The sequence below is a fragment of the Arvicola amphibius genome, chromosome 8, assembly GCF_903992535.2.
Source record: "Arvicola amphibius chromosome 8, mArvAmp1.2, whole genome shotgun sequence".
Classification (NCBI taxonomy): Eukaryota; Metazoa; Chordata; class Mammalia; order Rodentia; family Cricetidae; genus Arvicola; species Arvicola amphibius.
This window is the reverse complement of record NC_052054.1, coordinates 36233543-36248292: the sequence shown is the minus strand read 5'-3', so window position 1 is coordinate 36248292 and position 14750 is coordinate 36233543. Positions and strand designations below refer to the sequence as shown.

Sequence of the window (14750 nt, the reverse complement as noted above, 5' to 3'; positions counted from 1 at the left end):
TTCCAAGAGAGTGCTTATATGGTTTTTGTAGAGAGGTTATTTTGCTGTTTTAATTAATTAATGATTAGTGTGCATGTTTGGGTTCATGTGAGGCCATAGATCAATGCCAAGTGTCTTCTTCAATAGCATTTACACTTATTCTTTAAGATTGTGTCTTTCTACTGAACTTGAAGCTCATAGTTATTTCTATGTTGGTGGACTAGCAGGACCCATAGATTTCATTGTCTATACCTTCATCCCCGACTTTCACATGATGCCTGGAATTGAATTCAGGTCCTTAAGCTTGAATGTTTTACTTTTTAAGGGTATATTGAATATAGAACAGGTGTCATAAAGATGTGTTCTTACAAGTACATCATATATTTTGACTATATTACCTCTCTAATTCCTCTGTCTCCAAGTTTCAAATAAATACATGCATTAAAAAATAAGACCAGTGGATAAAGGTCCAGTTATAGCCTTTTTGAGATAATGCTGTGGGACAATGGTTTGTCACTTGTATTGGTTTAATAAAATTCTGATTGGCCAGTAGCCAGGAAGAAAGTATAGGCAGGGTGACAAGAACAACAGAATTCTGGGAAGAGAAAAGGCTCAGTCTACAGTTGTCACCCAGATACAGAGGAAGCAAAATGAGAATGTCTCACAAAAAAAGGTACCAAGCCATGTGGCTAACACAAACAAGAATGATAGGTTAATGTAATATGTAAGAATTAGTTAATAAGAAAGCCTGAGGTAATAGGCCAACCAGTTTATAATTAGTGTAGGCCTCTGTGTGTTTCTTTGGGACCGAGGGGCTATAAGATTGGGTGGGACAGAAACCTCCATCAACAAATGGTGCCAACCTGGACAACTATAACTACATAAAACCCGAGGGAACTTGGGAAGTAATTCTAGACACAAAAGAACAGAGTTAAGCACAACTTCTTGGTACCAACATCTTCTCAGGTGGGTTCTGCTTGCTAGATGCAAGTGTATTTCATTTAAAAGAGGCTTCCTGACTCCATTTTAGCTGTAAAAACCTTGCTGCTGTTTTAAGAGGCCAGGCCAGCAAACACTTAAATGGTGTTTATGAATAACTGACAGCATACTTTTTGGTGGTGGCAGGAACCTTCAAACTCCATATTGTTGTGTTAATAAACATGGCTCTTTCCAGTACCTCCATCATGAAGCTAAACTCTCAGAAAGCTACGGAATGGGGTGAATCCAGCTCTCAAAGCCATGGCTTTAATTCTAGCCTTATTGCTTAGCAAATTAGTCTCATATTGTCAGTTATACAGCAAAGATAGATTCAGACGAAAAAACTTCTAAATAGTTTAAAGTGTGTTAAAAAAATATATGTAGGCTTGTAAGAGAAAAGAAAAAGGATAAAGTCTTTATATAAGAGAGAGAGAAAGAAGTTGGGTATGGTGGCACACACCTTTAGCCCAGCACTTAGGAGGCAGATCTCTGTGAGTTCAAGGACAGCATGGTCTATAGAGTGAGTTCCAGGACAGCCAATAATACACAGAGAAAGCCCGACTCAAAAAATCAAAAATTAAAAATAAAAATAAATGAGATAGAGTTTAAAATAAAGCCATGTAAAAATGGAAAATATACAGACTCTGGATACTGTATTTTATTATGTTGTCTTTGGATTGTTTGATGGCTGAGGAAGGAACAACAGCTGCTAAAAGACATTTGATTATAAATGCTGCTGGATTAATCCAACATATGTATTTTAAAAATGTCCTGATTTCAAATTTTAAGTCAAAACATGTTACTTTGTAGAAGAGGTTTTGCTTTTGTTTCCACAGGAAATGAGAAGCTGTGGATTCATTCTGGGTTAAGAAAAAATATCAGGTTTGACCAAGGAAAACCCCCTGAAAAATCTCCCATAGGAGTAGATGGCCCAGATGATCTAACATTTCAGAGGACCTCTGTTGGAATTTTGTCTGAGTTCTACAACCAGAACAGCCTCAAAACTGCTGGCTGAGATGATCAAGCCTTACAGAATATTCCAGTCAGGATTTTTCCATAATTCTAAATTTTTTTAGGTTGCCATGAGATTATCAGCACCCCAGTCAGCAGAAAGTAGCCTAGGAATCTACACCCATATTCCCCAAAAATGGATTATGGATATTTGTCTTTGTTTAGAATGTCGGTTATGAGTTGTTATAGATAATAGTCCGGAAAAAAGCTAAACAAAGGAGATTAAATTCAGAGTTCTTGTTTTGAAAAAGGAGGGGAGTACTGTGAGACAATGGTCTTGTACACTGTAAAGGTTTTGTTGCTTGTACTAGTTTAATAAAATGCTGATTGGCCAATAGCCACACCGGAAGTATAGGCAGGATGACCAGAAGAGGAGAATTCTGGGAAGAGGAAAGGCAGTCTGTAGTCATCACCCAGACACAGAGGAAGAAAGATGAGAATGTCTCACTAATAAAAGGTACCAAGTCATGTGGCCAACACAAACAAGAATTACGGGTTAATATAAGATGCAAGAATTGGTTAATTAGAAAACCTGAGCTAATAGGCCAACCAGCTTATAATTAATGTAGACCTCTGTGTGTTTCTTTGGGACTGCATGGATGTGGGACTTGGCAGGACAGAAACCTCTGTCAGCAGAACAACTAAACGCCTATTTCTTCCCAGTCATATATAAATGACAAAATGGTGAAACAAATTATTTTATAATGGGGGTCACTAACCAAGAGCCTGGAGCTCTCACACAACAGATGCCAGCTTAAAAGACTGTTCTGTAGTTGACTCTAGTATCTTTTTATTATGCTTCTCAAAACCCAAATTACTTGTTAACATTAACAATTCTCAGAACATGAAATTTTATTTTATTTTTTTACATTGTCTTGAACAATGAAGCATGAATGAGTCAGAATGGGTCTGTGTTCCCACTAAGGACATGCTGGGTGTCATCTGCTGTATCCTTTGGTTGTGGACATATTTCTGAGTTGAGCAGAGGCTTGCTGACTTCCCAACACTGTTTCTTTCTGTCTTCCATGTCAGGTGGCCATGCCAATAACTGTCACTCATGCATCTGTGCTACTGGCAGCAGAGCTGGGAAGATCAGAGCAGCTAGCACCCACTTCTCAGGACAGAGTAGAAAATTTAGGATATATTAAGAGATGAAAATTATAGAGGAAAACAAAAGATAAAGACACCCACTGCAATATGACCCAGTTGATCATTAAAAAAGACAAAAAAAAAAAAAACAAAAAACAAAACATGGTCCCAGACTCTCCCCTGCAGCATCAGAGAGTCTAACCATGAGTGTACCCCTCTTTTCAACAAGAGGAAGGGCATAGCCTTTATACTTTCTCTAATTTCCCTGGTGGACAGTGTGTCTCCATGATTCCCCAAGCAAACTTAACCCATGGTACTTCCCTGATTGTAGTCTAATTTCTGTTTAAGAAAACAAGTTAGAGGTGACCAGATTTGAATTTCTTATTCCCACATCTGGATATACTAAATACACATCTCTAAGTATTCTTTCTTTTCCAAATATTTTTGATCTAAATTCTATATACTCAGGGTAGAGTCAAGACTAATAAAACCAAAACTGTTAATCTGGTATGTCATCAGTACCGTTTTGTATTATTTTGGGGGGGGGATTGTATATTTTTTTGTGTAACAAAATGTACTCTGAGAGATGTTAGCTGTCATAAAATGTGTCCCTGCTTCCCTCCTTAGACAGATTTTAACATTAAAGAAAGAGTTTTGAGATATCCTACAGAGACCTTCAGTGGTTTAGAAGTGCATCCATTACTTACTTTTAGGATTTGAAACAACAGTGTCTCCCTGGTGTTTGCTCCCTTCCAGGTTAGCATTTCAAATCACTTTAGATGGAAGTGCTGAAATGTTATATATCTATCAAATTCTTATTGATCTTTGGGCAGTTTATATTCTAGAAGTGAGTCAAAGCTTATGGTAGATCCCAAGAAAGAGCTTTTCATTTTGATTTCAGAGATAATATTCTAAAACATAGCAGGCTGTTTGACTAGGCTGATGCTGTGGAAATGTTCAGACATCACTTATTCCTCTAGCTTCCTTAAGCTATAGGGAGAGCTTATGAAATAATATGTAAGTAGAGACTATTGAGCAAGGCACAATTAATAATAACAAGCTGTCTTTTCACTTGGTTTAGCAGAACACTAAATAAATCCAACACAGAGTCTTTATGAAATCGGTGTTTACTAAAACACAATGAATCTAGAAAGGTTCTTAAGTTTCTGCTGCTGGTAATATTTTCTAAGCAAATACTGATAACTACACTTGGGTATGCGGCAGACTACAGATTTATGACTATTTGTTAAGAAAGAATGCCCGTGGAAGCTCATTGAGATGAAACACAAACAGGGGATGGTTAATCCCAAAGGTTGTCCTCCTGAGTAACCAGGCCATGTCTTCCTTCCACTTGAGCTATAGGTGTATTTTCTTGCACTTTATCATCCCTCGTTGATGGCTAAGTGGAGCATATTTGATAAGGATTAGTTATCGATGTCTACATTTTAAAGCTTGGACCTAGATTCTGACAGGGTCTCAATAACATAAATATTCAATGAGCAACATTGCTGAGAGGCAAACTTATCCTCCCCATGTCCAGGGAAGTGGTCTCCTTGTTTATACATCCATACCAGAGATCACATGGCTGTGCCACTTTTCTCTGAAGTCCTTGTCTTTGTTCAGAGACTAGAAACACTAGAAAAGGGTTGCATAGGTAGCTCAGACTAGAATACTAACACATTTCAAAGGACTTGGTTAAAACTCATACATTCCCAATAGTTTCTGTGTCTGTGGATCATAAACTTCCAACATCTCCCCAGCAATGATATACAGGAAAAAGTGTAGTGAGGAGGCAAGCAGGCCTGCTTTTCATCCCGCCCGGCTCCCTCACAGCTAGCTTTACACCTGAAATAACAACACACAAATTGTATTCATTTAAACACTGCCTGGCCCATTAGTTTCAGCCTCTTATTGGCTAATTCTTATATCTTGCTTTAACCCATATTTAGTACTCTATGTAGCACCATGAGGTGGTGGCTTACTGGGAAAGATCCTAACCTGCGTCCATCTCAGGTTGGAGAATCATGGCAGTTGCCTGACTTTGCTTTCTTTCTCCCAGCATTCTGTTCTGTCTTCCATGCCTACCTATGTTCTGACCTATCAGGCCAAGCAGTTTTCTTTATTAATTAACCAATGAAACCACAGATAGAAGACATTCCTACATCAAAAAATATCTGAAGAGTCAACATTATGATTGATATTTCAGGAGAAACAGCTGCAGGGAAATGAAAGGGTTAACCTGCTAAAAGCGTGTGCGTGACAAAATGACCGATGGAAGCAACTTAAAGAAAGGACAGATTGATGTTATTTCCTTAGGTTTTACTTTTTAGTTGCTGAGTGCTATTGTCTCTACATGCAAGTGGGGCAGAACATCATGGCAGGGAGTGTGCTACAGGGCAAAGTTGCTCATCTCCTGGCAGCCAGAGAGCAAGCAGAGCAGAGTGAGAGCAAGGTGCCAGGAATGATCCACCCTTGTGGGGCATGCTCTCTGCCATACACATCCTCCAATGAGGAACCAATTCTTAGTGTTTTCTCTCATGCACAGTCCCTCCCTCCCTTCCCCCTTTCTGTAGAAAGTCAATATAATAGATCATATTCAAATGCTCTTTGTTCTTGAGATAGTTTTTCAGAGTACCTGGAGCTTACCTGGTGTAGGACGTCCTTTTTTTTTTTTTTTTTTATGTGTTGCTTTCATTGGTTGAATAAAGAACTGTCTTGGCTTTTTTTTCTTTTTTTCTTTTTTTCTTTTTTTGGTTTTTCGAGACAGGGGTTTCTCTGCAGCTTTTTTAGAGCCTGTCCTGGAACTAGCTCTTGTAGACCAGGCTGGCCTCGAACTCACAGAGATCCGCCTGCCTCTGCCTCCCGAGTGCTGGGATTAAAGGCGTGCACCACCACCGCCCGGCGTGTCTTGGCTTTTTGATAGGGCAGAAACTTAGGTAGGTGTGAAAGACTGAAATGGATGCTGGGAGAAAGAAGGCAGGCAGAGAGCCACCTGCCATAAAGCTACCAGGTCAGACATGCTGAATCTTTCCCGGTAAGCCACAACCTTGTGGTTCAACACAGATTATTAGAAATGGGTTGAAGCAAGATGTAAGAACTAGCCAAAAAGAGGCTAGATATAATGGGCCAGGCAGTGTTTAAATGAATACAATTTGTATGTTGTTATTTTGGGGTGTAAGCTAGCTGGGCAGCTGGACACAGCCCACAGCTCCTCCATACTATACTTACCAATTCAGACAGAATGGCTGGTCAGTTAGCTCCAAGAATCCAAACTTGGGTCTTCATGCTCACATGGCAGGTATTTTAATGGCTGGGTCCTCTTCCCAGATCTCCAACTATTAGTTTTTTTTTATTTCTTAATAATGTTATCAAATTATGAATCTATTACTGCAATGCTCGATAAATAAGGCTACAGTGCTCACGATGCATGCATGTCCTCAAAGCGCATCAGTAGACAATCAAGTTTATAACACACAAGCACACTGGAGACATTTCAAATTCAAAATATAAGAAGCTTATAGTCCATAGCTTTGCCAAAACATCTTTCCAGAAGGACACGATTGGGCAAAGACATGACCACACATGGGTCTGCTAAGGGAGGTTTTTAAGGATAGGAAATGTAAGTTTTTAAATATGAATATTCAGAAAAACAGTTAGGCCTCCCATACTGTCATCTGATGAACCGGCCCCCGTAGTACCTACCCAAACAAAGCAAGCATGGTATGTTGTACTTCTTCATATAGCGAAAGAGACTCCATTTTTATTCATTTGAATGCTGGAGGTTACATGGTCTACTGAGCTTTGCGTGCTGCAGTTGTGTGTGGAGAATTGCGCTTTTGTGAAGCGAATCAGAATAACTTGCACTGGGAACATGGCTATCATCACCAGGTCAAGAAATCTTGTATGAGTTTGTGAACTTATTTATTTATTTTTTTGTCAAGTATCCTCTACTACAGTTTGTTTATACTAAAACTTGTGCTGGGAGATAAAGCATAGCTGGTGGTGGCCGGGCTATGTGAAATGTTCAGGAACAAAAGGTCAATGTCTTTCTTCTCTGCTACGCTGACTTAGGATCTGTTTCTTCTCGCCCTTTCCACTTTCTACCAGAGAGAGGAAACAGCATTCCTGCACGAGACAGCTGTCTCTGCTTCTTCAGTCATTGTGACGCAGGCAGCTGCTCTGCTCTACCCCGAAATTTTTAGCAGAGTCCCCAGCACAGACGCAGAGCAAGAGGCCACGGGACTGTGAACTGAAGCCTTTAACGTGAGAGCCAAAATCAGTTCTTGGCTCTTTTAAAGCTGTTTTCTTAGATAGCTGACAGAAAGCAACTAATACAAACTGAGACAATAGAAATATAGAGAATTAGAGAAAAAGATGTAAAAAAGACACTTAAACCCCTAGCTCTTTCCTCGCCATTGACCTGGACTATGTAACGTGCGGTGTACGGAACAAAACTATGACAAACTCCTTGGTGGATGTGAAACATGCTTTCAGAAGAAGTTTTGTGGCAATGTCATATTGAGTCATAGACAGCCTATTTGTTTGGGAATTAAGCCATGAAAATTTAGAAGAGAAAACGATGTGCAATCAATAAATGTCATAATTATAAAAAACTTTATTTCACTCTGACTTTAATTAAATCTTGATAAGCAATCTAGAAAGTGGACACCAGAATGCTTCAGTTAATAAGAAACTGCAAGCCGATGGTGTGAAGTTACAGCTACATGGAGCCTGGGAACAAGACCACACTTAGAAAAATTCACTGGGGAATCTCATAAAAGCAGGCAATAGGAATCAGGCATCGATCCGCTCACACTTTTTATGGTAGGAATCCAAAGCTTGCGCTTGGAAACATCAAAAAGAACACTGTGTTACCTTGACAGTTCACAGTTTGCTAAAACTTGCCCCTGAAAGCATCATGTTGTCATCCTGTGTTCCTGAGCAGTGCTAGGCCACAGGCTGAGAAGCCCAACTCCTTTAACGTGTAAAGCCCTTAAAGGTATTTTTCACCATTGGGTGAGCTACCCACAGTGTCCTCTGCTGTGCGGATTTCTCCTATGCAACCATCAAGCCATCATTTACCTAATGAAACTGGGGGGAAAAAAACTACATTTTCAGCAAAACATTTTAATTTGGTCCTCTATTCAAAGACAATTGCCAAGATGTTTTACATAAATTTAATTCACAAGCATGTACACAAGGGAACTACTACAAAGAACATTGCTTCCTGGTTTAGGAATAAAAAGTTTAGCCTCTACTTACACTCAACATACAAAAAATAATCTACAAAAATTGTTTACCATTGATTTTAGCTAAAGAAAAAGCTTTCTTCTGAAACAAAAGTGATTGTGTGGTGGTAGTATTTTAGCCATCAAAAATGTAATGTAAGTAACCAATAAATATAATGTGCTTCTCCCATATAGACATATTTACACTTGAGTCTTTGGCTTATGGTATTTTCTAAAAAGAACTTTAAATGATCCAGCCATCATTGCACATTGAAAGAAAATAAGCCGGTTATATATATATTTATATATAATTTATACATTTATATAGAGCTCTGCTACACTTTGAACATAGAAAAATGAAACTGATTATGAATTTGCACAGCTTTTGTTTTCTTCCCCACTTCAAGATTCCACAGCATTTTTTTTTTAAAGGGAGGGAAATGCTGTTTTAAAAGTGCATGCAATGTGTGGCAGCTGCTCTACTGAAAGCAGAAGACAGCAGGCTGCGTGTTCCCCCGACAGCCCAGATCATCCCTCATTGGACTCTGCCTCTTCGTAAAGATGATTTGGGTGGCACAAAATGTGGATGCTCTCGTACAGTCATAGAAACGGATCAAGTCCTTTTTATTAAGATACACAACTTCATAAGAAAAATACGTTTGCCTCTCCAATGTAAAAGCCTCCCACCCCCCACATGAAAATCTCTCTGTGCAGGTGTAACAGGTACAACAGCTGCTGGCTCAGCAGGCGAATGGGTCTCTGCTGGGGTGCTCTGCAAACAGCGTCACCTAACTACGAGGACTCCAGGTACTCCAAAGCCACGTCATAGCAGAAACGATACTGCTCCTGCAACATGTTAGCACAGAAGGGATGAACAGAGTTAGAAAGAGGCTAATAATGAATAACAGCATCTGTGTGAATTCTTGACATCCAATTGAGATTATTTAAGAGTGGCAAATTACGTATTTTGAACATAACAGGAACATCTGGGCATACATATTTCATACTCGAGGCTAATGATCCCTACTTAAGAAAAAGGAGCAACAACAACAACAACAAAAGGTGTTTTAGTTTTTTGTCCTGCATTTTCTATCATTTAATATAATACCCAGAATTTTTGTGTGATTAAAATAGCTCTGCTTCACCATCAGAATCTTTTGCAGCTCACAAAAATGTAAAGAACCAGGACAGGAGCTGCCATTAGGAACAATTGTTAAAAAATCACCTTGCTTTATCTCAGTCGTTGTTAGTACATGATTGAAATAACAATTATCCAGAGTAAATAAAATGACCGTAGATCACAAGATGATTTTATGTTTTACAGCTTTAGGCCATACAATTCCAAGTTTTTTTATATTACACAACAATCTATCACACAGATTATTTGCTAGATTACTTCAATATTTTCTTGTTTTATATTGCTGCTGGGGTGTGCTAATGCTTTCTTCCACATCCTAAATCATCTCTTTAGATGAGAGAGAGAGAGAGAGAGAGAGAGAGAGAGAGAGAGAGAGAGAGAGAACAACTAACTTTAAACAACCTTTTGTAATTTCATGTTTTACATTTTTCCACGGTTGATATTCTGTCAGAGTATCACAAACAAATTTTTAAAAAACTTTAGGAATTTTCAAAAAACTTCGAGCTTATTTGTACCTAAAAATTGATTGCTGCTACCTCTCCCTTAATAGTACAACTTGCTTGTTAACACACCAGTTGAGTTGAAACTAGACTTTGAGTCTGGCCACGTACTTAATCCATTACCAAGAACTTACAAAAGTCTAGGGACTATTATGTAAATGATTACTTACACTATGGAAACCATTGAAGAGTTCCCAACTCAGTCCAAGGGGGCAAAATTCAGACTGAACTGGAGAATCTAAAATGAACCCTGTTTCTAAAGAGACTAAGCATGGTATTTCCTTTACTGTAACTACCAAAGTGAACACACTTTACATTAGCTCCTACTGGGGAATGTGTGGTGACCAAGGAAGTTCAACATGAACTTGTAACCAGCCAGAGCCTCTCCATTTTATTTAATTCAAAATTCCCTTACCAAACTCAGCCTAAACCCTTAGCAAACTTTCCTAATTATGCTTTACTAAGCAGAGTGGTCTGTCAATTCTGTCAGGATTTGTGGGGCATGAAGATAAACGAAAAGAGTAACTCACTGGAAGGTTCGATAACAAATGTTCAACTACAGACTTACAAGTTAAAGAAAGGGTGGTATATTAAAGATAAATTTGGAGATAAAAGTTACTTCTGAAGGCAACAGCGATTCTCGTGGGATTTGAAATGCTTCAGGCAGCGTGTATTTCAACAGGTTACACACCTTGAAACTAGAGCCATAGCTACTTCCTGTCCATTTTGTATGTAAATCCTCTCTCAAATCCACACTCTTTGTCCCTCTCAATCGTCAGCACCCCAGAGAGGGCAACCCGATCTGGTCCTAGGTGGACTCCCCTATAAGGACCTGAGAAAGGCAGAAGTAAGCTGCCATTTGTCAAAGTGAAACAGCATAAACCGGGGTCTTTAGATGTTTGTCGCAGGAAGCAATGCACCTCCTGTGTGAACAGCCCAGAGCAGGAAGTGGTGAAAACACACTGGCGAGCTTACTGAATCGCTTCTTTTTCTTCTCTTTTGTGCTATCTGATCATCTTGATAAAGTAGGGCAAGCGGCAGTGATGCTCTGGGGTTTCTGGTTTACTGTGCTGGGAGTGTCACAGCTGCTCTTCACCTGATCCCACTGTACGAGCATGTAACCCCCAAGGACGATATGCGACAGAGGCAACAACTGTCCCTTATACTTGGTACTCAGCTCCACTCAGGTGAAACCTTCTTCATATATCCCCCATCAGTCCCTACTTCCCAAGCTTTATGAACTTAGGAGAACTCATGTCACACTGCGGGGACTGTACTTCAAAGATGCTAAATTAAGCTGAAAACTGTGAGCAAGGACAACCTGACAATGGACAGCCGTATTAGATCGTGAAGGATTACAGATACCGACTGCAATACACTTCAGCTGTTCTCTCAAAACACTGGGTGTCAGGTCTGCGGGTATAGGCTAATTGTGAATATCTTAGCTAGCATGTTTGAGGTACTGGTTCCATACCTAGCAACGCACACACACATTCACCAAAATAAGTCAGATAAAATGTAGAGTAAATGAATAAATGGAAAATAGGTGTCTAAATTGCTGAGGTAGCCAATGAGCATAAATACTAGTTAACTCAATCTGCTTTAACAAGAGAAAAGGGACTATACTTTAGCAGGATTTATGCTTATAGAACTACTATCAAAGTTTGCTGCACCACCAATTTACCGCCTATAAGGAGAAAAAGCCCTACACATTTCTCAAATTAAATGAGAGTGTTTCCTTCATTCAACAGTTCATGTGATGAGCAATGTGTTGATATGAGTGGAGGCAGATTCGCTACAGTCTACCTATCAGGTGCAAATCCCAGCAAGGCTCATTTCCCGTTTGTCTGTGAAGTCAAACCAGTATTTAGATCCACGACTAAGTTGTCACTGAGACCCTTCGAAGACCGAAGACCGTGTGACTCACCGGGGCTTCCACCATGTTTGGCTTGCTGTTCCTCAGGGTCTTTACTGCATGGAAAACATCCACCACATTTTGCCGCTTTACCATCTCAACAACAATGCCTATGGCACAGAACATGCCGCTTCGGCCACCGCCATTCCTGAAAGCACAGATATGGTGTGAGCACCTTCCGGTGACTGGCACGTCACATCATCACATTCGTCTGGGGAAGGAAATTCGTCTTTAATATTTTTTTCATGTCTTTGGACTCTGATTTATGTTTGTGCACATGTGAAGGGCAGAGAGGAAGGGACTAGAGGATAAAGTTAGCTCAGGAGCTTAGATGAAGGCGTATATAACTGACATAAATTCTAAAACTTAGAGATGTTGAGATCCTTACGTATTTGCAACTGTATGAATCAAAGAGGTTGCTTGCATAGGTATTTAAAAGAGTTAAATCATATAACAACTGCCTAATTTTCATTATTTTATTGTGTGCATGTGTTGTGGACCATACGCATGCCGTGCCCATGGAGGGCAGAAGAGGGCATCAGATGTTCGGGAACTAGAGTCAGAGAGGATAGTGAGCCACCAATAAGTACTGGGAATTGAACCCAAGTCCTCTGGAAAAGTAGCCAGGGCTCTTAACTACTGAGCCATCTCTCTAACTCCAAGTATTTAATAGCTAATAGTTAGAAAACAAAACAAAACAAAAACCGCTAAAATTAGTAGTAAATTATTCCTTCATGAGACCAGATTTCTGTTGAGGACTGACAGGATTTGAACAGTGCCTTTTTCACATAAGCGAAGCAAAGGCAAATGAGGAAATGAACTCCGAGGTCAGTCACACGGCCAGGGCATGCTGCTCTGCTCTACTCACAAGCAGTGGATGATCGTCCGGCCTTCCCCTTCCTCACATTCCTCCTGCCATTTCTCCACCTGCAGTATCAGTTTCAAAAACGAACGTTTGGAGCCAGGCACTTCCCGATGAGAAGCCCAGCCAAGGTACTGGAACTGCTGCACCATCAGGTAACCTTCCTGGGGCTGGAGAGAAAGCAAGGATTTGCATGGGAATCAGGATGAGAATACCGACGGAAATGCATACTGGATGGAGTCTAGTTGACGACAGTTCAGGTGCTTTGACAGAAACATTCCATGCTGTAAGTGCAAGAAAAACTTGTCCTTTTGATCTGCCTGTGATGGTTTATATCGACTGTCAAGTAACTTCATAGGATCCGGAATCACCTCGGAGACAAATATTTGGGCATGCTTGTGGAGAATTATCTACACTCGGATAATTGAAGTGGGAAGAGCCACCCTGACTGTGGGGAGTAGCATTCCACAGGCTGGGGTCCTGGACTGCATCAAAGGAAGAAAGGAAGCTGAACACAGGCAGCTGTCTCTCCCTGCTTCCAGACTGTGGATGCGATGTGACCACCTGCAGTAGAGGCTTGCTGCCATCATCCTTGCTGTGATGGACTATATCTCTCAAACTGTCAGCTGAAATTAATGTATCTCACCCAATTTGCTTCTTGTTAGAGATTTTGTCTCAGGAAAAAAAAGGAAAATAACCAAGATGATGCGTCTTCCTAACTCCCAAAACCTTGAGAAAGACACTCAAGTCCTGTTCTTCAACTTCCTAAAGCCTTTAAAGTCCGCTGTCCCTTTATTGCCTCAACCCACACAAGTTGTGATACTATGTCCTGGTGATGACTTTTACCACCTTCTATCTCCCTGCCATCCACTCTAAGTACAGATATTATGATTATGCTGATGTTTAAAAAATGATCTTGTCACGCTTAAAACCAATGGCTTCCTAATGTTCTTAGCAATCTGCTGTGACCTAAAACTCCTTTCATGATCTGGTTTACCTGGCCTCCCAACCTCCTTTCCCTCTAACAGAGCATTGCCTTTGGAGACACTCTGTCTTCTGTTAGCTTTTTGCCACTTCTTGCCTTGGAGCCTTTGAAGAGGATGTCCCTGTTCATTTTGAAAACGTCCTACTATAGCGCTCTTCTCCCTGTCAAGTCGAAAAGCTAATTTGACCCAGGTTTGCCTGGGAACTTTCCTAAGAGGGCACAGAATCAAAGTATCCCGGGGAAAGCTCTCTGCCTCTGGCTATCACACCCTCAAATAATACCTACTAACTCTTCAAAGTTTTTTCAAATACCCTTTTCTTAAGACGTTCTCTGGTCACTTAGCTATGCCTGATGGTCCAGGTAAACAATTTATATTCCGTGCTTCTCCTCTGACACATGTACATCATGTCAGTAAATAGACACTTGCACAATTAGTAGTGCCATCCCAGCCTTCTCTGGTAATGGGTAGATTCCTTAAAGACAAGGAACGTTCTATTTTCACCTTAAGCTAGGGATTGGGAGAACTCTGCATGCTACTTCCTAAACAGCAGTGCTGCTGGAATAAATAGAAACCCAAGACCCTGAGTAAGAAATACAGAGAAGAGTACCTAATACACCGAGTACCCATTTCAAAGGGTATCCTATCATGAGTTTCACATGGAAGGGCTAATGCACCTCTTGGTAGGGCAAAGACCGTATCTACTCTCATTCCCCATTTGCATACTAAACTCATAATGAAGTGCGTGATACAAAATAATTATACCGAGAATAAAAACATCAGGTATGAATAAGCCCCAGAACATAATATATGCACAAAAATAACCAAACTAATATATTTCCTAAAAAAAATTCAACAGATTTCAAATCATACTAGAAAACTTTCTATAGAAAGAGCTCCCCTCACAGATGAGCTTTGCTTCTGCACGTGAACAGCTACAGTTGCTTAGTTAAAATATGACTAGACAGAAATTGAAGCAGATGTGCAGACATAATGAGATTCCATTTAAATTAAAGTCTAAGATATGCACGAATATTATGACATGGTTGAATTCATTCTTTTTTACT

General features: G+C 40.0%; 1 protein-coding gene across 2 annotated transcripts in view; it reads right to left on the bottom strand.

The window, feature by feature from the left end:
- Positions 1–8880: 8880 nt before the first annotated feature.
- Ptprk (protein tyrosine phosphatase receptor type K) overlaps positions 8881–14750 on the bottom strand; it is a 523134-nt gene continuing 517264 nt past the window's right edge. For both annotated transcript variants that reach the window (XM_038340426.2, XM_038340427.2), the window contains exons 28-30: positions 12707–12870; positions 11851–11986; positions 8881–9131 (exon numbers count right to left, since the gene is read on the bottom strand). In XM_038340426.2, the coding sequence (XP_038196354.1) occupies positions 9078–9131; positions 11851–11986; positions 12707–12870 (354 nt within the window). In that variant the 3' untranslated portion in view covers positions 8881–9077. The remainder of the gene's footprint in view (positions 9132–11850; positions 11987–12706; positions 12871–14750) is intronic.